The sequence below is a fragment of the Gymnodraco acuticeps genome, unplaced genomic scaffold (assembly GCF_902827175.1).
Source record: "Gymnodraco acuticeps unplaced genomic scaffold, fGymAcu1.1, whole genome shotgun sequence".
NCBI lineage: Eukaryota > Metazoa > Chordata > Actinopteri > Perciformes > Bathydraconidae > Gymnodraco > Gymnodraco acuticeps.
This window is the reverse complement of record NW_022990271.1, coordinates 1254637-1279402: the sequence shown is the minus strand read 5'-3', so window position 1 is coordinate 1279402 and position 24766 is coordinate 1254637. Positions and strand designations below refer to the sequence as shown.

The window sequence follows — 24766 nt, the reverse complement described above, 5'->3', positions numbered from 1 at the left end:
CTCTTTACCGTACGGATCAAACAGAGACAGTGTGCAATGTTGTGGCCCCTCATTTAGTGAATTCAGTCATGGCTTCGACCCAAAGACAACTGCATCGAGCATCAAGCAAATCCTTCAATCCTCTCCCAAGCATCTTAATAAATAAGGCCATTAGTTCCATCACAAGTTCTCTAGGCCTCCAACACCCTTCGACTGGGGCTTTTACTTAGCCAAATCCAACATTCAGCTAACTGGAAGAAAACTGACAACGATTTTTCATCGGGAGAGAGACTGCCCTCTAAGTTTCTAAAATAACGTCTTGAAACTCTGATAATATGTAATCCAAAAAAGTTGAAGCAGACACTACAGACAAATAATTATTCCGCCAAAAGTATGCAGTGAACTGAAATGGACATCTTGACATTACAGACCTGGGTTATATTTCCAGATGTATATTACTTCACATATAAAATAAGAGATAGTTAAACCGTATGAGCTTTTTTTCACGACAACCTAAACAGAACTTTGCCTGTGGCAGCCCAATGAAAAAATGTTTCAAAATGTACATTTCTAACTGGTTATACGATTAATAGCTGAAAGTATATTCAATGGCATGCTATGAAAAATGGCCAGCAGTAATGTAACATTTAAACAAGTGAACTATACACCCAAAGGTCCTGCAACTAAAGGACTTAGGTTTGTTGCCTAAATGTAACCTTACCATCGACCCTAACCAACTTAAAACATACATATATATTCACATATTTAACAAATCATCACATCTCAAAACTCGCAAATCCATGGGCTTTAATCGATTGTTGATGCCATGACAAAGGTTCAGCTATCTGTTCACAACTTATCACGGATATCTCAGACAAATCCTTGTTCTCCTTAAAGCCAGTCATCATTACGACATACAATCAGTTTGTTAATATCCAATTGGTGTGTTAAAGTCTCGATCTGTGGCCCACAGCCAGCACAAACATGCTCACAAACAATTAATTCAACGCTGACACACTGCCAGCCATACTGTTTTTAACATCCGGAAGTAATAGATATTATGAGTCGTTTACATGAGTCCCAGCTCAGTTTCAGCAGTCCTACCTTCACAGTAAGTCGAGTCCCCGTGGATGGAGGCAAAGCCGCTCTTGCACTCACACTCTGCTTTAGTATTCCGGTTTTTACATTCAGAGTTTTCTCCACAAATGAGTCCCTCTGCGCAGAAGTTATAACCTGAAAGAGAAGGACAAAGGAGGTCTCCATCTACTTTGGACAGTACAGAGAGATAAAAGAAGACAAATGCACAACCCTGTGCCTGGAGCCCACAATACCGTGGATGACAAGAATCCTGATGTATAAAGTTTATGACTGCAGTAAAATGTCTGTGCCATAATAAAATGTTGGGCCTTTTTATGGCAGCATGTACACACACCACTTAAATAACATACACACACACAACACGCTGTACTTGAAGGAAGACCTCGGAGGATGTAATCCATCGAGCAAATAGAGTAAAAGTGTGTTCTTCATGTATTTTGTGTTGATTTAGTGCTACTAAAAAAGTAAAATAACCAAATGTGTAAGAAAGACTGCAACACTATCTGACTTTCTTTAACTCTGCCAATGTTTTTCTCTCATTCATCATGATGTTTTACAGAACAGGCGAAAATAAGCCTTAAGACACTAAAGGAGTCTGTGCATCCAACACAGAAGTTTCAAAATAAGAGAACACAGCTAAATGTTATATAACAATTATCTCTTCACAAATGAAAAGCTGAATAAGGTTCTTTAGGCTGGGCGGCTTAGTGTGGCAGGGAAATGTTTAGCTCTCTTGTGGAGAAACCACCGGCTGAGGAATGTATTGAACAGATGGATCAACAGTGGAGAAGTGGATCAAGTTCCAGCAGGGGTGTGAGAGGTTTCTATGGACATTCAGATGTGTTGACACTCTCTTACAGTGTCTCTGGGCACAATAAGTCACATTTTAAGGTTTCAGGAAATAAGTGTTTCCTCAATGGAAATCGGCAGTACAGAAGACACTAAATCAGGATCCAACTGGCTCCCCACCTGTAAAGTATTGAAGCTATTGAAGCAAATGTTGGGATTAAAGGGGTACTATTATGCTTTTTTTTGGGCCTTCCCTTTCCTGTAGTGTGTTATAGGATTTTGTGCATGTTTGCAAAGGATTACATTCCAAAGTTCCCTTGACGGAGTTTATTTCCCACACACTCCCCCCCCTGCCCGAAAGCTTTTATAGTCCTTGTTGAAATGTATATGGCATAGTGACATCACTATGCAACACTCACACTTATATTGGCTAATGCTTCAACACATTGTACGTTATTGGCTAAGGAGCGGTTGACAAATCATGACAGAGATTGCCAGCTAACCAATCAGGTTGTTTCAGGCACAGGGTGAAAAGAGATGCTGCAGCACAGGCAGTATGAGGAAAATAAAGCACTTATTGAACATTAAAGCATGGAAACATGTCACATAAGAGGCACAAAATAAAATCATGAAACCTGAAAATGAGCATATCAGGGCCTCTTTTATAGGGCTGCACAATATGCATAATAAATAAGGCAAGAACAAATTAAACAACTTGCGGTAAATGAGCAGATACTGGCTTGTGTCTGCTTTAATCTACATCTGAAATCATAAAAACAACAAAGGTATTGTTAGTTAAAGATAGTTTAGTTACAAAGAGCATTTGTTTTACTGGTATTCTCTTTTTACTAAGTACAAAAAAATCCCTCAATGGATTATCCCAGTTCTTAGTGTCATGTTTATTGCCTTGGGTGACATCTCAGTGAATATATGGTTGTGCAGCCCTACCCTGCACTGCCTGCACAGCGCCAGCCTTTTGTTGAACCTGGATCAAACCAGAATGAACCTGCACGTGTACATACCATAGACTGGTACATACATGTGAAATGAAATGTACTGAGAATCAGTCTGCTTATATAAGAAAGCAGACAGACAGGCAGGCAGATATAGGTGATTGGCTCCCGCTCAGTAAGTATGATCTGATGTAGGCCATGATGTCCTGTAATGACAGACAGACTGGCTGCACATAAAAGCCTTGAGAGGCAGGTGGCCAGGGGAGTCATTACTGAGGATAGAGCTCTCTCTGAATTACTCTTCCTCCACCATGTACATGCGCTCCGCACTTACCCGTGTACACATGTAAAGGGACTGATTACACAAGGAATAACACATATTTGTGAGTGTGTGCAGTTGAGGCTTTGATATATGGATTATTGAAATACAATACACATTCACAGACCGTTATTAGTAAAATTCTTAGGGGCAGTTGTGTAATTGGCGATTTAACAAAGCCAGCGTGATACATGTAAATATCAGAGTGGAGCCAAAGTGGTGAGCCACAAAGTGGAGAAGAGGTCTGGTGTTGATTAGGAAATAATGACCGGCTCTGAGCTTTAGCGATCGTGAGCGTCTGTGAGAGAAGAAGGGGGGGGTGAAGAGGCACTGTGAGTGTGATCAATCTTTAATTGTTAGCACTTACTGCTCAAACTCTCCTCTTGGCTATACTCCTCTCCTCTGTACTCTAAAACATTTGTCACCTCCTCTTCTCTCTTTCTTCTCTTTTGAACAAGTCTTGATCTTTCTCCATTCTTATCTTCCGCTGCTCTCTTCCCTTTATCTTTTCTCTCTCCTCATTTCCTTACCTTTCTTTTCATCTTCCCTTCCTCTCATTTGCTTTTTGCTCTTCACTTTCCCTTTCCCATCTTCTTCCCTTTTTTCCCCCTTCAACTCATCCAAATAAAAGGCCAATTTCCCTTCGCTCAGAACCTGTCGCAGGTTTCATCCATTATCGCTCTATAGCTGACAGCCCCCTACAGTTTGTTTATTCAATGTATTTACTGAATTACCGGTGGCTATTTACCCTGTAGTACCTCCATGCCAAAGCAGCGAGGGTTCAGGCAAATTGGCATAGCAGGTGCTCTATAGAAGGCGGACCAATCTGCTCTGATAGGTATCCCAGCCAAGAAGCACCCGTTCCCAGTGGATAGGAAGAGAAACTGAATTATTGTAGAGGCACAGCCTGATTCAGAAACCGGCAGGCTGGCTTTGTTTACTCCTCGCAGTGGCAGGGGATTGGTGCGTGCCCGTCCAAAGAAAGACAGATTCATGCAACTGAGGATAGTGTGTTAAGCAGAGAGACATACCTCTACAAACATTGCAGCATCGGCCATCTGGTAGGATCTGTTCACTGACAGTGCAGTTAAGCTCTGGACAAGTTTCTGTGACTTTCACCATCAGGCCATTCTGAGAGGAGAGGACAGAAGCAAAACAACCCAATGTAATGCTGGGGTGAACACTGCTTTTGAAATAAATAAAACCAAAGCCAAAGTTAAAAGGATGTTTTACATGATTTGTGTTTAGGAAAGAGAGGGTGAAATGTAATGGCTGTATATCATGCTCACATTTAGAAAAAAAAGGCATCATTTCAGATAGCAGGTAAAGTGCAGATATGAGCCACTATAGAAACAAAACAATGGTAGATCGAACCCTGTATCATCTTCCCCTGGGCCTTTAATACAAATAGCAGACACAACGCAACCATAGCAGCCGGTCTGTCAGCGCTCTGATGGTCCCAGCGATACCTCTCAAGGTCGGCAGTATTGACTCAAATCTGTAAGATATCTCCTTCACAACTTATTGCAATGTCATGCTATTCTAGGCATCATTGCAACTGCTTCCTCGTGTAATCTTTTAATAGTACCAATCTTTTCACTGAGCCTTTTGTCAGTCATATGATTTTCTCATTCAAACTTGGGGTAGTCAGTGTATTTTTAGCATCACTGGGCCAAAAGCATATTTTAATTACAGTACCCCATGAGAGAGGCGACAGCACCTTCACCTGGCTTTGTTTTTCTGCTTTAAAAAACAAATATAGCCAAATGTCAGGCGACTTTGGCCAATAGCAGCTTATGTCAGAGAGAGGGCGTTCCGTTGGCTATTCTACAGATGTACATGTGCACATTCCTCCAATGAAAGCCTGATACAAGGCCAACATATCCAACTGGAAATATTAGCTATTAGAGCATACAATAGATTAGCGGCTAAGCTAATAACACACTCTCTCTCTTGGCAATGGGAGCGAAAGGCTAAACTTGAGCCTTCTGCTTTTGAATCCAAAGGCTTAAGCCTCTGTTGGCAACACTCTCTCACATACTATCTACTGTGTTAGCATTCTGCTATAGCCTATGGCTTAGAGCTTAACAGAATAGTAAACTGTTAGCACAATTCTCTCTCATAGCCTACTATATACTGTTTTAGCATTCTGCTAACTGTGGCAAATGGCTTAGCACTTCAGAATGCTCAACTATTAGCAACGTTTTCTTTCCATCTCTGAAACCCTCTCCAATATTCTATCAAGCTTTGAAGAGAGACAAATAAAGTTAGAGCTCCAGATATTTTTTCAGGACTTGATGGCTTCTGAACCAATGACAGTATTGCTCAGTGTCTCATTATTATTATATCATGTCTGGCAGCCAAGATGAGATCAATAATGCCATAAGTGAAGGGACCTAGCCAAGTGTGAGTGTTTTAGTGATGCTGAGTGTTACTTATCCACAGAGCGTGATAACCACCAATCTTATTCATCTATCTGTTCTATCCATATGTCAATGCATGTATTACTCATGTATGTGTTTCCCACTCCTCACCTCTCCTGCTGGGACAATGAGAGGACAGAACCATTGTGATAAATTCTGAAGTCATATGAAAATACTTTCACACACATGAAAAAGCTTTTGATATAAATGTAAGGGATGTCATGGTACAAAGCTCTGAAAAATGACCCCTGAAAACATCAAAATAACACGATCTAAGCCCCTTTTTAAAAATAATTAGTTCACAAACAAGTCACTTAGCAGGTTCCACATCCAGGGGTAAAGAAAAGCTGTAATTGCTTGAAACAAAGTCTACAAACAATATAATGACGTTTCGAGTTGCCTGAAGGCTTATAATGAGTCCAGTGTATGGCTATTTGTAACCAATTAGATGCACACAGAGCTCATTTTCTCCCCAAAACATTGCATTTAGAGATACATGACTTCTCAGTGAAGAAAGCTCACCTCTGTTCAATGGTGAACTGGAACAAGAATTCCAATTATAATGCATGCAGTGATGAAGCTTGTAATAAAATCAGGCCTTTGTGTTGCTGCGTTAATACGTTAATTTAATTACCTGGCTATCACGCCATTAGTGAGAACAAAAAAGGCAGATTGAACAGATTGGGGGAGGGATGGAAAACTAATATAGCCTGCTGGCTAATTGAATAACACAGCGAGCCGTCCACCATGCAGTTAGCTCACAAGGGCTGCATGGTATATCTGATCAAGCGTGGAGGCCAACTAATGGGGAAAGAATTGTTGAAATGAAGTAGAAATGATACCTTGCATTCCCTGCAGCTCCTGGATAGAAAGCGCTGGCCTTCGGAAAAGGTCTGGCCCATGTAGGTGCATCTCGCTGTGGGCACAAAGGCAGATCAAAGCTAAAATAACAATATATAAAGGTATAGAACAAAAGAAAATCCAACCCGAAGTTCAGCATATTTAATTTGTGTCAGAAACAAAGTTGATCTTGGCTTGTGTGCATAGCGGAGAGGAGCTGTAACAGCACATTTAGAATACAACAGTGGAGACACTTCTGCATATTCCTCTGGTGATAAAGCAGGGGAAAAATGAAGCATTTCATATGAAGTCCCTTCCAGGGTGCCGAACTATGGAGTGCTCAGTCGCAAGCTGTGGAACGCTGCTTCGTCGTTCTTCTGTGCCAGAGCTCTGATGTTCACAGGGGAGGAAGAGGAAGAAGAAGAAGAAGAAGATGCGAGCGGGGGGACGGAGGGAGGCAGAGCAGGGCTGAAATTACTCAAAGACTAACTATCCATCAGGGATTCCGTGTTTTTGCAGTATAGCAAAAGATAGAGTTGTCCGTGCATCTGTGAGCAGATCCCTGTGTGCTCTATACCAGAAATAGTGTTTCCATATCTGCTTCTATGAAAATCAGTCGACTATGATTTTTGCTCGTGCATTTTCTGTTTTCACCAGACCAGCAGAATATCAGCTCTCTTGTTTGTTCAGTGGTTCTAGTTTAAAACCTGAGATACATAAGCAACAACTTAACTTGATAACTAATCAATCACCATTGTTTTTATTTGTTCAGATAAATTCATTCTTTTTTGCATGTTAAGAAACTCATAAACAAAGCTGGAAAAAACCCTGTTTGAGGTTTTCAAAAATGTTTTGTCACTCATTACCTTGAAACAATGTTTTTTCCATCGACAGGCAGCCATGTTGCAAACTTAGAAATACATATAGATATCAACAACCTATGTTAATGTCACTCTCTCCTAAAATGCCTAGACAATTAAGGTCTTAGTATTTTCGTTAGTTAAGGTTTTACATTGTTCTTAACTAACATGTATTGATAAATACAAATAATTGGAGAGGAATTGATTTTCAAGAAATAGAGAAATGACAGCACTTCTGTTTCCAAAGTATTATATATGGTTAAGGCCATGCTGTAGACAGAGCAACATGAAGGTTATTGAATATAAACCAGCGCTTATTTGTGTGTTGGAAAAGGTGTTTTTGCACACAAGCAGAGGTGGTTTTCACAGGTTTGGTTGAGAATATTTCTTCTGCTTTCTGCTTGATCTATATATGTGCTGCCTGGTGATACTTACGTCTGCATTTCTTGCAGCAAGTCCCATCAACATGTACAGGCAGCGAGTCCTCTGAGCAGTTTGCTGGAGGACAGAAAATCCTGCGACACTCCACCACACCATTCTGTAAGAGAAGGATTTCCTTTTTAACATAAAACATGTAATCTGCAGCAAAAATCCAAAGCTCGCAGTGAACATACGGCTTTTTTCCGGTAGCACTGCTAAAAACTCCACACTTAACATGTTTCCTACTTCTTTGTGTCTCTCCACTTCAATTTGTTCATACAAATACACTCATGGAGCTGTAACACGTTTTACCCCTAACCAAAAACATATAACACATGCAGTGTGATCTGATCCAATGCAGCTTACTGTACATCCAAACCCTGCAATGGCTAATGATTACACCATGCGAATAAAACCAATCATAAACTGAAAGCTATTATATTTAAAGTAGATATATATATATTTTAAATTCAATGAAATAAGATAACAGATTCATCACTGAGCACTGGATAGCGGATACCCTAACTTAGCCTCATGCTGATATCAGGTAGTTATTCAGGCCCTGAAGGACTGCCTTAATTTTTGAGGCTGATATCTCTCTCTGCGAGCACCTCTTAATTTCATGAGTCATCGGAAATGATTACCCCAGGACGCAGCGGTTATCAGTTAATAGCATGTCCACAGGAGGAAATCAGACCGACTAAACTCCACCCTGTGCTTGATGTGCAATGATGCCGCGAGTCTAATTCCCCTGGGGCCTCGGTTTGGCCTGATTCATCACATTTCAAATTCTGACTCCTAGGTATGAGTGCCGGGCTGGGAGGCTTATTAGAGGGCGCTCATTAGAGGGCGCTCATTAGAGGGCGCTTATTAGGGGGCGCTTGTTAAGGGGTGGGCAGGAGGCAGCCGACATGATGGACAGGCTGGAAAGAAGGAGGACTGCGAGGAAGACAAGTTAAGGAAGTATTGACGGTGGAGGAAAGGAGTTGTAGCAACTTGTCTTTTAAGAAAATAATGTACCCTTAAGCCAATATGTCATCAATATGTAATGCCAAAACTGTCTAGAGGTTATTTCATAAAACTCATGTAGTTTGCTTTTTTCATGCTCCCAGTTACTGCTGACTGCTACTATTATTCTTTCTATTGTCAATAAAATGGCAAATGCCCAAATTTACTTTGAAATAAAGGTGCGGTCAAATAGTATGGATAACGACAAATGTAATCGTCCCAAAGCTACCTAAGGGTGAATAAAAAAGGGGACTTTAACTAATGTTGCTCCCTGTCAAGATACGGACAATCATTTATCCAGAAAACCTGTTCACCTCATGATAGATTCAATTGCTCAATTTGTACACATGATATATATTTGTGTATCTTGTTTTGTATGTGTTTGTACGGCGACTTTGAGAGCCTTGAAAGGCGCCTATATAAAACAAATGAATTATTATTATTATTATTTGCAATTATGTATTTATTTTCCTGAGCTTTCTTCAAAATGTTCCAAGGGATTTTTTTTTATTTCTTCTTCACCCAAATCAAAGGGTCTAAGGAAATAAGGTGTTGCATGCAGAATGTTAAACCCCTTAAGTTGAATTTGTGATGTGTGCTAGTTGCATGTATAAATACTTGACTTAGATAGGATGGAGACAGTGTATGGGGGTGGGGTGACACTCACCTTACATGCACAGTTCCTACAGTTCTCGGGCTCCACCCACAGCTCCTTATCCCTGTACACCAGGCCGTTGGCGCTGCAGGTCCTCTCGCAGTGACAGCCCTCCAATTGGGTTAGCCTCGTCTCTGCGTAGTTCAACTGAAGACGAGCACAGAATCACCGGAGTCACAAAACCGAATCAAAAGTGTGCATGCAGGTTCCACCACCACCGCCCCCCATAGCCCTCTGGCGTGTACTGGTCGGTTTCACAGAGTGCTGCTCTGCTGGGAGCCCCTCATTAGAAGGGCACATAGTATAAGTGATCATCATTTGGCTCATGCTCCAGACCTCAGGCTATGATCTTCTGAGGAGTGACAGACAGGTCTGATTGCCCCGATCCTGCCTGGCTCCTCTTTTATTCCCACACACTGATCAGCCCTTCCTCTGCGGCTTACTTCATGCTCATCACTCTCCACGGTTGTTTCTCGACAAAAGTGATGCGCCTTGAACTTGACGAAGTGTCACAGAGGGTAGTTTGCATCAACAAGGATTACATTCAAATCAGGATTTTACAAACGTTTCTCTTCAAACATATGTTTAGTCGACTCTTGTTTTGTTAAGTATGTTTTGAAAGGAAATACCTGGGTTTTGGTTAAATGTTAATTGATTAGGCAAGTCCAGACCTCGTGCTCTAAGACTCGAACCCTTTCCAATATCAACTAAGACCACAACTCTACCTCATCCTAACCAAGTACTGTGAGTGACGAAACATTAACACAAAAATATATGAGTCATGCTTTAGTTGCTACAAGTGTGTATCATGTTGCAAGAACAGCTACTGTAGGAACGAGAAATGAAATACAATGTCTGTCAACATTTTTAAATGGTGTCCAGAAGAAACATTTTGTGACTTTGCAAACATTCAAAACGATTCCTTAATTTGTTGATCAAAAATTGTAAGTGAGGTGTTCCTCTCTAAATGCATATCCTATAATTACTGAATGGAAATGTTCCTGGTGCAGGAAGTCTTCAAGATGATATTTCAGTAATGGGGATACTCTGGCAATTACCATGTGATGTGTTTGATCCCACAAGTCCTTCAAAGTAACCTTGTGCAGTATCTTGTTACTTAGAAATACATATAATTGTCTTTTTAACAACCTTTTCTGTTGAAAATCCACTAGCCTCAAGGTTCAGTTGGCATTCATCTGATGTTCACACTTCTTATCCAAAAAGTTATTTATCTGTTATATACTGTAGGCCACTTCATCCATCAAAGCTTACTTACAGCCTTGAGTAGATGCTACCGAGTTAGAATAAGACACCAGTACCACATCCATTCATACATCCATAAAAGAGATTAATACTTTCTGACCCTCACAAAAACCATCAGAGTGCTGTTTCAAAGGCGGACAGGTAGGGCAATTCAAAGGTTCAATTGATCTGAGCAGCGTAGGTCAACTCAGAAATTGTAGGCCCTTAAGACCCTCAATGCCGCTCTGCCACTCTTCCTCCGCCCTCTCCACTCCTCTGAGACCTGCCCAGGCCACAGAGTCAAAAAGGGAGGGCTCTCCGTGGAATGATAGTCTTTTCAGTAAAATAGAAAAATCACAGAGGCTTTTTGCTTCATTTAGAGGAGTCCCATCGGGCTCCTGGGGAACTGCATGCGTGAGCTTTGAGCGGTAGAGATGTGTCCTGTCAAAGCCCTAAACAAAATGTTTGAAATACAATTTCAAAGACTGGGAGGCTGCCTAGAGCCACCACGGAGGAATACCTATCCACAACGCCAGCATCAAATGGCACAGTGATATCGCTCACAGGAGTCACAGGCTAATAGGCATGTATCTCCTCCGGTAGACACATGAGGCAGAGAGACATGTGTGAAATAATAAAATAACAGCTAAACACAAAGTCTAAATGAATGGTGGCGATGGAAAAGGTGCATTTATCAGCTTTAATCTTATTCATTTGCCTGCCTTTCTGAAGTCACGCATGTGTGGGTTCTGGGGCCAGAATGAATCAGTCTTGGGCCAACGAGTAATTAGGTGTTGTTTGTAATTTATAAATGGGTTATCTGCTGCCAAGTAATTATCATACATTTGCTGTAACAATGAAATAAACACACACTCAAATGTCTAAATCTGTTGAAGATTAAATTGATTATCCAAATGAACAGGGACACTGATTCTTAAGGGGGCGTTGCTGTTGATATTGAGCATTGCTTAATGCTGTTAAGATCACAATCAAGGTGTAAGCAGAAATCTAAGCTACAGTACTGGATGTTAATGAGAACACTTTTATTTTGTATTAGGCTGAACTAACCTTTGAAAGATAAAAAATATATAGTTAATTGGTGTCTGTATTAATCCTTCATGTTGATTTCTACATTTTTTGGCATAAACCCGTAATATTGCTTCCTCTCACAAACACACAAGTATAACACCTGCACATTCTCCCATGCATGCCATTCTACAGCATATCTTACTTTCATCTCGTCTTGCCTTGACATGACACAATCAGGGCTGAGCACGTATTCACCTCGTGCTGAATTCCTCAATTCTCTCCACAGCAGAATGGCAGAGAGCCATTTAACGCTGGATATGACTGCATCCCCGCCGCTGCGACCCGTGTGAGCAATGAGGTCAGGTGGCAATAACTCCAGGTGTGCTCGTGTGAAGGATGATGCACGGACACAGCGGTAGGGTAATGTTCTTAATTTCACCCTTATTCACACCCAAAATTATTCTTTAGCTCACTCGCCCGCTGAGATGTCCTTGCTTCATTCACTCCCACCTGATAGCACTCACTCATGCACGTAGAAATAGGCACTCACTCACATGCACACACGCAGTGAATTACACTCACACATATGCAGATGTGTAGCCTCAAAAATGGTTCAAGCTCTCCCCTATGGCTCCACTGCAGAATGCACACCACCTGTTAGCCTCCATGTTGTGCCTTTTCAGTTGCCTTTTCCTGACATCTTCCAGAACCATGAATGTATCTGTCCATCATACACTATGTGTGTGTATGCGTGTCATGAAAGGGATAGTGTCACAATAATAGCGATACTAAAAAGCCCACTATCAGATATTCATAGATCATTTTTGTGAAATTCAGGAGCAAGCTTAATTACTAAATTAAAATGCAATATTATACAATCAATACATTTGTATATTATGCTCATTTTCAGGTTGATGTTTGTATGTTGTGCTTCTCCTGTGACATTATTTATGAATAATAATGATTATACTGCCTCTGCCTAGCACCTCTTTTAACCCTGTGTCTGAAACCAGAGTCCAGTCTGCTCTGATTGGTAGCTGGCCGGCTCTGTTGTGATTGGTCCGCCTCTTAGAGACGTCCCGTCCCTAAGCCTATCACGTACTATATGTTGGAGCGCTAGCCAATAGAAGTATGAGTGTTAGTGTTAGGGAGGAAACAAAGAAGTCCAACTAAGGCGTTTCAGGCAGGTGGGGGAGTATATAGATAAACTCCCTCTGGCTTCAACCTTGGATTTTAGCCTTTGTAGACCGTTAACATGCACAAAAAGCTTTATAACACACTACAGGACAGGAAATGGAAAACCCCATGAAGCATAAAAAGGTTGCTTTAAAAATTGAAAGTGCCCAAATTGGACGTAAGGGGCAAGGGAGTCATAGAGAGTGATAAATACTTTATGTCTAAGCAAGATCAATAGGTAACAAAACCAGACTACTAAATATTACCACAGGGTGTTTTAATCTGCTTTATCATAGCACTGACGTGTTCTTAGCTTATCCTTAGTTGGTTTGAAGGGTAACGTTTGTCAGGCTGCTAACAATATATAAACGTGGAGATTGATCATCTTCTTATTTTAATCAAAAGGACATCAGATATGTTATCCACATTATTGTTGGTAACTCATGGGAAATATATCCAAAAGATATAAAGGCACTTAAATCCTCAAATTTAAGCTTAAGATTTTTCTCCCAAAAACACATTTCTGCTCTTCTTCAAATGACGGTCTCTGAAGTTCCAGTTCCTGAAACTCAACAGTCAAAAGTTCCCCGACAAGCAAGTGGACATTGAGTTGAGGTTGTTTTGTCATTTCGATTCACAAGGTCACGCTCTACTCTTTGATGATTTCATTCACATTTCCCTCTGAAATCGTTTTTCAAAGGAAAAACACGTTTTATTCATCCATCACTCGAAATTCAGACTGCAGAAAACAAAACGCTGAAAATAAATAATGTGGGAACTTCTTGGACCAAGTAATTGTCTGTTTACTGTTCCCACTTTTCCGCACATTGATATGTTTTCGTGTTATTTTGTGGTCCTTTTAAACCTCCCTTAATCCTTGCACACAATAATAAATGGCAAAAGAATGATATTTTCTAAAGACATGGTTTGTATTCATTTTGTTTTTGTTTCCCAATAATAACTTCTAAAAATGAGATACTGACTTGAGAGGAAACAACGCACTTCAATGAAGGCAGAAAATAAATCAAAGGATTCAGCTGCCTCCGGCTGTAGTGGAGAAGGAAGTTATGTATTCATTTTCATATATTTATGTATTTGCATGACAGCTACAACTGGGAAAGTGGATCCTTTAGCTTTAAAGATTTCATAACACTGACAACTTTATGCATATTAAGCGTTTTTTTCTTTTATCTCTAAAGTCTACTAAAGAGCATAAATATACCTTTTGAGCACATTATAAATCTATTCAATTGTTAAACAGTCTTTGTTGGGGGTCATTCCTTTGTGTTACCTTCAGGGTCATCTTGGCCAGTAGCTCCTGAAGGTCCATGATGCCTTGCACCAGGCTCAGGAAATCACTGCAGGTCGGACAGGCTCAATGGAGGAAAAGGAAATCACCAAGACAGATACAAAGAGAAGAAGAAAAAGGGAAGTATTTAGATAGGAGATAAACAGAGTGGCAAACAGAAACGGAAGCCTAACACATCTGTTGACTCTTTGTCTAAGTCATGTGTCTGGTATTAGTATCAATAATAAAGCGACAAGGTGTGATGACATGCCTTATTGATCAGAAACAGAGAGAGTGCCACAGCGGTGGCCTTGTATCTCCATCAGTTTGACAGCAAACAGATGGAGAAACAAGGCGGGGAGAAAGAACGCTGCACTGAATCTGAATTACAGCAAAATGAAGATAAAATGAAGGGAACATTGTTTGCGATCAGCAGGGAGAGGTCACCACCAGCTGACACATGGCTTATTATAGTCCAATTTGATAAGAGGTACACAGTAAAGGGGCGTGTTATTTTCTAAAATTCAACTTTTTACTCTCGGAGAGGGTTGGGAACACTATGTGCGTCTGTGTCATCATGATACTCACTGCGGTTAAGGTTGGGGCACTGCGTGATGTAGCCGTTTGGAGCGAATATCAGCTTCACATCCTGGATAACACCCTGGGAACACAGAGGGAACGGGTGCAGGGATACGACAGAAAGAGACGATGAGACGTATGGATCGGCGAGATCATAAGCTAGGCCTTTGGATGCGATGGCCAAAAACACAGACAAGCAAAAGAGAGTCTACAGTCAAGTAAGCAGCTCTCTAAAATGAACTTAAGTCCAGAGAGGCTTTTATCAAGAAGAAAACATCAGTAATGCTAGCATACTGATGTTTGGATTCATCATGTTTAAGTCTGAGAGTATCAAAAGGCCTTTGGATACTTCATGCAGGATTGATGAAAGTTGGAACAGTACAGACTTGTGTAACGATCCAGTTAATAAAGGTAGAGATAGTCACAAAGACTGTATAACAAGTGGGCGTAGTCACCATTGCATCACTGTTTTGTTGACCATGTCTTTGCATTTTGGCCATCACCCTTTTTGTTTTTTGGAACTATATGTAACAATGATACTGCGAGAAGGTGGAGCTAAATACAATCGAATGCTGAGCATAACATTTTAAATGGGCAAATGTTACCATTAACTCTCATGAACTAAGACAAATCTTTGAAAGGATTAAGGCTATGAGATGAAAAAACAGACCACGGCAAAACCGAAATAACAATGTGTGGTAGTGACCTGTCAATCACAAGGTGGCCAAGCCTTTTACAATGATCTGCATTATTGTATATTTTTCTCTAAATGGAACAAAAATGTACACAATTAAATGTATGTGGTTGTGAGGAAGACTTGAACACAGAGATGGAGACCACAAACCAATAAGAATTTGTTTTACTGATGTAAGAAATGATATATCAGAATGATATATCTGAAAGTGGTTGTATTTTAGAAATGGTGAAAAATCACCACAGAATTGTTTTAAAAAGAAACCTATTTTCACACAAGTGTTCCACACAATCCATTCCTAAATGAACACGGCAAATGTACTTCGCACATAGGCATAAGTAAGTGGCCTATAACCAATAGAGTTATCTCCTTTAACGGACTGGCTGTCAATCACTCTGAATGACAGGCTCCATAAGTGCAGGGGTGGTAAATGGAAGGCTTCATATTGACCACGACAACAATCTCGGAAAAAAGGTGCAGTCTCTAATGGAAAAGCAAACTTGTAAAACACTGGGGTGCCCACACACACAGAGAAATAGGGGTAGTATACATTCACCATTCCTTCAATGTGTCTACTGAAAACATGCTGGAGACATTATAATTTACCATCTGAAGCACAGTTGGCATCAACTCGGCCCCATGCTTTATGTGAAATCCATTTACAGTGCATTTTGTTGGCCTGAATACAAGCAACACCTGCATTAATTTCAAACAAAGACACAGGGAGAGGGAGCCTCGAGGCATGAGCTTGCAGCACAGATGGAGAACAAACACACTCACACACACAGAGGCTGTGTGAGCAGTAGATGGGGAAGAAGAGATTGTCACTCAGAATGAAAATGAGGGTGTAGATCACAGATGCCGGTCCCAGTGGTGTAATATAGGGGCCCTGACCACACATCACTGTCAATGATCGGTGCGTAATTTGAACTGAAGTCATAAAATCTCTCTTGCTCACAAACACACATGAATTTCCTGCTTCTGCTAAAGCCTATGGAAGAAGTTTTTCAGTTGCAGCATTAATAAGGAATAATGTGTTTTGCTAAAATGGTGAGACAAGTCCAATTACCCAAGTTATCTTTTCTATTGTGTTTTTCTCTGCACAATAGAACATTGTATTTTAAATGAATGGAGTTAAAATTGCTGACTCTCTACCTTTAAGCTGCACAAATCAATATAGAGTGCCACAGTGACACGTCCTAAAACCCGGAAGTAAGCTGCGCATGGGTTCATTCGACAAAAAGCAATGCAATTTCTCCATAGGATTTTGGAAAATAGCTCGAAATAAGGTCTGTGGTTGAGACACATTTAAGAGACGGATCACGTTTTGTTGAGTCGGATAATCTCCACATGTCTACCCTACTTTTGTAATTTTCTAATCATAAATCTATCGATTAGATTTATGATTCGAAAATTAAATGTGTGTCAACCACAGACCTTATTTCGAGCTATTTTCCCAAATCCTATGGAGAAATTGCATTGCTTTTTGTCGAATGAACCCATGCGCAGCTTACTTCCGGGTTTTAGGATGCGTCACTGTAGCACTCTGAAACAAAGGACAACATTTAATATAAAATACCTCTCTAAAAATGATGAATCCACAGAGGATCACAGCCCACTCTGCCGATGTTTTTTTAAGCTTATTTTATTCACATTTCTTTTAGGTTTAGTTGGACTCAGTCTCACCACTTCCAATAAATGACAGCTGTTTCTAGCCTACCTCTAAATATGGAGTATTTGAACTGCCTGCACCAAATGGCAGAGAGACAAACCTAGTGTCTAGCTGAAAAGCTCATCTTATGTGGATGGTATCATATTGGGAAAGGCAGTTCTTTAACATGATTGTTTCAGAGATTTGAGAAAAAACTAACAAAAGTAATGTCCCAAAACTCACAGGTAGTAATGTAGTCTTGAATAGATATACAATATATATATATATATAGAACAGCCTTTTTGTGTGGTTATATTTGTAAAAGAAAGAGATGCTTTCATACTTTTGAAAAATATTGGGCATTAGACAAGGTAAGATTTAAATCTGGATTGGTTTAAGGTTTGGTTATGTCTAATAAATACAGCCAATGGGGATCCTTACAAGAACTACGTGTGTGTGTGTGTGTGTGTGTGTGTGTGTGTGTGTGTGTGTGGCCTTATGTACATTTGTATGCATAATTTGTTTCTTTGTGTCCCCACATTTGTTTCACATTAATTTTAAATGATCTTTACCTGACTGTCTGCATGCTGTACAGTCATAATTCCCAGTTATCTTGTTTATTATAGCAACAATAGGCCAGAGCCAGGCATATTTGGCCAGCAATTCGCCTTCAGGCAACATTGACGGAGGTTTATTATCCTGGGTAAGGCTTTATCCTGTGATTCTATTTTCTCAATTTGATCATGCACAACTTGACCTTTCCTTGGTCTAGCTTGGTCTGAAGACTTAACCTCCACCTGTGGTTCATCTCCGAGGACTACACCAGCATCAACATTCATTAAAAAAAACGTGTGAGAGGGGAGAGCCATAAGACAGATGAACAGAAAGAAAGACAGATGAAAAGGATAATGTTTTTGACAATCTCCCCAGAGTAATGTACTTTTTCACATGTTCATGCTCGGTTTGACACAGACAAACTATTTGCCATCAAAACCCAACATTTTGATGGACAGTTATGAATTAGCTCACACAGTTCAACAGATGTGTTAGTAATGGTTGTCAAGCTAAGTGACAAAAATAAAATGCAACAAGCAGTGATAAGGGGAGCTCAAAAGCACACACAACATTTTGTTTTGAGGAGGTCATCAAAGTAACTGTGGTTTTAAGGCATAGCAGCAACATTTTTATTAGAGGGTCAATGAAGTTGACATTTTGCTGTGCATTTTATATGTAGCTATCAGCTATCAAATTACAGCTTATGCTTGCAAAACCTGAAACAGGCATGCTCTACCACTTAAAGCGTTTTAGAAATGCAGAATTCTAATGGATGGGGCAAATGTGTGCCTTCTTCAGAAACGCATCCTACACACGGTTCTGTTGGAAGCTTCAACGGAGACGCTTCCCATTCACGTTGAATGGGGTGACGTCACGCTTTGCAGAACTGAATTGTGGTTCCGTTGCTTCGCTTTGCTCGCCATTGCTCGCAGTGAAAGTTGAGAAAATGGCTCTGAATTCGCTAAGAGTGACCGTTTAAAAAGTATGCAGTTACCTAATTCATTATCTCTTATGCGCTAACCTATTATTTAATGTGCTTCAAAAGGACATGAATATCGCCTTCATCAGTGACCGGTCCACCCCAGGATCTGACCATACGATGGCAACCATCGTGGTTGAGGGAAACAAATGAATGAGCAAGCATTCTAAGTTAAATGTGTTCGTACTGTTTGAAATAATGACTGTCGGCAGTGTAAACATCTTTGTTACATCTTTTGTAAAATGGATGTGTGTGATCTGCAGATTGGTGGCCATTGAGAGTTTGTTTCTGTAGTTTTACAACAACTTTACAGATTTGACACATTTGGCACTGGTTTTAAATATGCAAAGGCCTCTAACTTCGCTGTGATGGCAGCATGTATTTGCTGTGTCCCCATGTCCCATGGTAATATGGCTAATGTGTTTCTTTATTATTTGTGGGGCAATTTAAATTTGTGTAATTTATCTTTTTTTTCAAGATTGAAATGAAGCTCAGCGCAAGTTCTTTCAGGAAGACTGGGTGTATATACATTCACTCTGCAGCTGCATATAATCAGCTCATCACAGGCGTTCTCTTTAAACTATTACATTTCACCTCATTCTCCAGCAGCCAATCACTGTGCTGCAGCCAAACTATAAAATGGCTCTCCTCTCTCCTGCAGTCAGCTGTGATTTCAGGTGTTCATGCACCTTATCATAGGCATGTGTCAATAAATGTTCAAACTAAATGAAGTCTCTCCTGATTGAAACATCATGTGTTGAAATAAACAACTGCAGTTCAAAATAAAAAGTGAATTGCCTAATATATTTTGTTGTGGAATCAATTAATTTCTTTCTTTAAAGGCAAAAACATGAAAAAGCTAATATATATATGGAATATATAATATATTTGGAGCAACTTAATTTATAAATGGTTGTTCACAATGATGGTAATTAAGTACATACAACTTAACATTTCTTTTAAATCATGTGCTAACACTAGTCGGAACAACTTAATTTTTTGAGTAATCAACTTAAAAACTTGTGTTTATGCTACCTATTATTAAGTAAGTGGTAATTAAAAACACCTCTGATTGTAGAGGAAAAGCCTTCTCCCCTAACTCAAATAAGTTTGTTGGTTTAACACAATTTCATTAGAAGTTGTCTTAACTCAATAAACATTGATGCAAACTGTTGCGTTGATTTTCTTTGTTGAGCCAAAGCATTTGTTTTTAGAGTGCACACAGCGTTGGGATTGGGCCTAAATGTTCTCATACATCACCTATTTTCAACCTGTTGTGATTGGTCAACCGCTCAGAGATTTGTCTGTAATGCCCCGCTCCTTAGCCTATCACGTACAATGTGTTGTAGCGCTAGCCAATAGAAGCGCAAGTGTTACATAGTGATGTCATTGAAGTAAACAAAGGCGTCCAATGGAGGCGTTTCAGGCAAGAGTGTCTATGGGAGAGAAACTCCCTCTGGAGGGAACTTTGGAATGTTACCACACTACAGGAAAGGGAAGACCCCCCAACAGAATAATAATGTCCCTTTAAAAAGTAAATAATTCATACATTTAAACAAAAGCCATAATCGTTAAAACTGTCTATTCATTACTGTACCTTAAAACTTAAGAACCCTCCTACCACAAACAAAAGGGGGAGCAGCATCAATGGGAAACCATTCAGCCTTTGTGAAAGTTTGGCTCTTCATAGAGAAGTTGAAATGTATTCCCTAGAATGCAACATTTTTCCTTTCAAGCCACAACTTCGCTTTAGCCATTCTACATTTAGAAGGGTAATTCCAGACTGTACAGCATAGATAGAGGTTTGAACACAAGATGATTATATTGTGGATGGTACAACTCAGAAATAAAAAGAACAAAGCAGGAATGACAGCAAAAACAAACCATTTTAAACCCCCAGGAAAGAGAGGACACACTAGACATACATGGGAAGAGCCGGAGTGAGAGATCAAATCCCAGAAACCCTTATGTCCAGGTTCAGCTTTTAATCGTGCTGCCTCATGTAATGTCTTCAAGCGCTCCATCATTGTCCATAGTAGATTCATTACTGTCCTGTGGTGCATGAAACACCGAGCGTTTCACAAAAGCACCAGTTCCAAACAAGTCTGCAGTGTCCATGAGGAGTCAGCATCCTTGGCACAATGGATTCTCGATAAAGATAATTTATTACGGTTGCTCCTTCAGATGGAGAGGCTCCCGGGAGGAGGCGGCACAAGGACCAGGAGCGTCTCAGCCACTGTGAGAGCTCAATATTTTTTATTTAAAAGGCCTAGTTAGCTCTTCTTACCTACTTCGGAGTCCTGAATGGAAAATATTAGAGCTGCAGCTTTATTTCACCTCCTATTGCTATCTGCTGCATAGAATTATTTCCTCTCTGCTTTTGACTTGAGGAGAGGGAACTAGGATATGTGTATCCCCTTGACTTAGGAAACAGATAGGAGCAGTACATGTGAAGAGAAAGCATAGAAGAGAAGTGTTTATGATTGTGTAACTTTTCAATTTTTAAATTTTTAGCACATACAGTATCTTCCTGTTAAGCCACGACTTTTTAAAATTCCAATTAAACAAATGAAATACAAGGTGTCAATGGATGGATCTCTACACAGATGTACAGGGCACAGCCTGGGGGCCCAACATCAGGGGCCTTTACCTACAAATTGTCGTTTAAAGAGACACAAACTAACCAAAGAGCCTCAAAACGACCACAAAGACACATTACTGATGATATTGCTTTAAGAAAAATAATAATATAGGTCTGAAGACAGAGATGCACATTGATATAAACATATATGGAATGGAAACTGAATGGGGGAAAAAAACAGACGTGGTTTGACAAATGGCATTATGTTATCTTGGCCTCTAAGCCTAAACCAGTAAGAGATGGCTGCTACAATCTGAAACATTTAGCTATCTAGTAGGCTAAATTAACCAAAACACGGATGGAATAAAAAAACTATGACTAAGTTTCTATCGCGGATATGTTGGCTTATATATCCAAGATGCATGCATGAGCAGGACATATTTGACAGTTTTCTTAAAAAAAAGTTGTTGCTCTAAATGGTCCCTGATACCGTGTGCAACAGGTCCTTGATCCAAGGTTTTACATGTGCACCTGTCAGCTGAAATGCCAACTCATCCCAGTGTATACCTAAAGGGAAACATCCTCTTGTTCCCTCTGTCACTTCACACGAGCACACACACTTCCACACCATCTGTCTCTGCTGCTGACAAACACTTTTGAGTGCTCCCCTCCCCACAAGGAGGGTAGAAAGACTGAGCACCGAGCAGATGAACTCGATGAAGGAGCTGCATCTTTCAAGACCAGACATTTCCTCCAGAAGAAGGAGTTCCTTGAAGCCTTGATGCGAGAGGGGATGAGGGAGGAAGAGGTAGAGGGAGGAGGAACAATGTGCTGATGTGCAGCAGTGATAGTGTCAAAGCACAGGGAGGAGAAATTATTTACACCACAGCAGGGTCTGGTGTCTAATCATTACATGGATGTTACAGAGAAAAAATAAAAGGTCCATTGATTGCATTGCAGGTGGGAAAGAGAGGCGGGGATTTGGGAGTGTGTGCATGTCTCAGTGACACTCAGCCACATCCCTTTACCCGCTGTGAGCACATGCAGGAGCCTGAGAAAATGAGCAGTGATAAAAAAAATCGTCAACGTCGTAATGGGCAAGGTAATAAGTGTTTCAAAAGCATACGCTGAGCTTTTGTTGTCGCTCCTCTGAGAGGCCTCTGTATTTCTTTCTTGTATCTTCCACTTGGCTCTCTTCCCTCACACAGCCTTCTGCAGATCTGGCCAATTATACCAGGCGATCATGAATGTGAAGCACGTACATGGGGGAAGGAATGTATATGTGGGTATTGTTTCTGGAGTCTTACCTTGAACAGGCCGTGCTTGTGGCTGTGCTGGCCGAGCCACACTCCACTGCCCGGGGTGATCTCCATCTGGGGAGGGTCTATCACCCGCTCATAAATCCTGTAAAACAACAAATCAGAAGAGAATGTTTGGTTATGATAACGACACAGACACAGTGTTGTTTTTGTCCTGGTTTGGCAGCAACACTGATCCAACGCAGCTGAATAGTAAATCCAACAGAGTGTGTGTATGTCCGCGCCCTCCCTCTCCACTTCATGAGGTGTAAAGCAGGAGCTGATCTCCTCGAGCATGACAGCCAGTTTCGCCCCACGGCCCCCTAATACGGTATTGATAACTGGTGCTCGGGTGTGGGCTGGATTAACCGCCCGACTCCTGACGGACACAAACAGGCTTTGACATTAGCCAGGCAAACAACCTCAGCGTCATTCAGAATCACTTTTTCCTGCAATAAGGAAGGCTTAACGATACCGGCGAGCTCTGGTGGGCCTCTGAGAGGATGTAAAAGAACAATTTGTCAGGTTTTTCCCTCCCTCTACTCACACTAGTAGGAAAAGGTGGAGAAGACCTGCTGTGTTTCTCTGCATGTGTTTCCTCACTCAATTTAGCAAGACGATTTCTCTCTTGTTCTCTATGTCCACTGATACATTAGGTCATTTTGTACTAGTTGTGATCTCAATATGGAAATAAATGATCATGAAAAATAAAACTTGTTATTATAAGTGGTTGGGGGTGGTTTCCAAAAGAGATGAGAAGACAGAGATGACTGGTTTAATGAATAACAGTACAAATCCTCTTAGTATAATCTCAGCTTCAATAAGCATTATTTCTGTTATTATTACCTCAGGAAATGACTGTTATTTCAAATGAGGGATAGTGGTCGTAATCCCTTCTGCTCTTATGTTTTCAAGGATTTTATCAGCTTTTGGTTTTGATCTGCCTGAACAAATATTGGACCACTTGTCTCTAATCAACCCCTCCTATAAAACAATTAGCAGCTCAATAAAACTACCTGCCCAGCACATAGTGGAAGTTAAATATTTGTCTCATACTGTATGGCAAAGGATTAAATCATGAATGAAGCCTTAGCTTTTTGAAGCTAGTAAGAGAATGGGCTCCATTAGGATGTCTGTAGGTTGCTGCTGCATGTGGGTTTCATCAAATGACTGTGTGCTAACATGCTAACGACAATTAGCTACTATAGGTATTTCAAGACTCTTAAAAGTGTTTTCTGTTTTCAAGCTATAAGCTTTCAGAAAACTACACCCTGCTTGATCGTCAGCCTTTATATGCACCTGTGTTGCATTGGTTTGTGACAAATATACTAAGTTATCGCTATCAAACCGAGCATGACACAAATTTAAAATGGCATTTAATTGGGAAATATCAAGCTGAAACAATTCACAAATACGTTTTCCATAATGCTTGAAAAAAAAAAGCCCTCCAGCAAGAGAATGAATCAAGAACAAGACAGAAGCAGAAAGTGTCATCTGACTGACGGTAAGTTTCTTTAAGCCACTGATCTCAGTGCTGCGTTTGACACTGTTGACCACAAAATATTACTAGACCGACTGGAAAACTGGGTGGGACTTTCGGAAACAGTTCTAAATTGGTTTGAATCCTACTTAAAGGACAGAAACAACTTTGTTTCTATAGGTAAATACTAGGGCTGTCAGTCGATTAAAATAGTTAATCGCAATTAATTTCAAATTAATCGCACATTTTTTATCTGTTCTAAATGTACCTTAGAGGAATATTTTTCAAGTTTTTAATCTTATCCACATATGAGTGGACAAATATGCTTTATGCTAATGTTTATTATCATTTGAACAATGACAAATATCCTCATGAATATTAAACACAACAACCTCTGAACATTACAAATATTCGCCTCAATTCAACCTGGAACCTCTCTCATACAATAATACAATACAAATGGTGTGCGTGCGCACGTGTGTGTGTGTGTGTGTGTGTGTGTGTGTGTGTGTGTGTGTGTGTGTGTGTGTGTGTGTGTGTGTGTGTGTGTGTGTGTGTGTGTGTGTGTGTGTGTGTGTGTGTGTGTGTGTGTGTGTGTGATGGATCGTTGGAGCTATGTGCAACTCAAGGCATATGCTCGAACGGGAGCTGCCTGGACGCTGCAATCATGTTGCGCGCACTATCCGTGCTGAGTGTGCTGACTTTTCGTACAATGTCCCACTGTCTGGCTTCCTGCATAAAGTCAAGTGCTCGGCGCAGTTGTGGCGAAATGTCGCTCCTCTGTTTTCATTTAAACAGCTCCATATCCGTTAGCGCAGCTAGCTAGCACCAGATGCTAACAACAACAATGCACGTAAGGTCTCTCTCGCT

At 40.5% G+C, this 24766-nt stretch overlaps 1 protein-coding gene across 2 annotated transcripts in view; it reads right to left on the bottom strand.

Moving 5' to 3' along the window:
- Positions 1-24766, bottom strand: part of LOC117549252 (protein kinase C-binding protein NELL1-like) — a 350120-nt gene that overhangs the window by 225739 nt on the left and 99615 nt on the right. The window contains exons 5-12 of one of the 2 annotated variants that reach the window (XM_034220977.1): positions 22426-22522; positions 14668-14740; positions 14083-14165; positions 9357-9491; positions 7697-7799; positions 6404-6477; positions 4170-4269; positions 1084-1212 (exon numbers count right to left, since the gene is read on the bottom strand). In XM_034220977.1, coding sequence (XP_034076868.1) covers positions 1084-1212; positions 4170-4269; positions 6404-6477; positions 7697-7799; positions 9357-9491; positions 14083-14165; positions 14668-14740; positions 22426-22522 — 794 coding nt within the window. The remainder of the gene's footprint in view (positions 1-1083; positions 1213-4169; positions 4270-6403; positions 6478-7696; positions 7800-9356; positions 9492-14082; positions 14166-14667; positions 14741-22425; positions 22523-24766) is intronic. The other variant, XM_034220978.1, reaches the window with a different exon arrangement.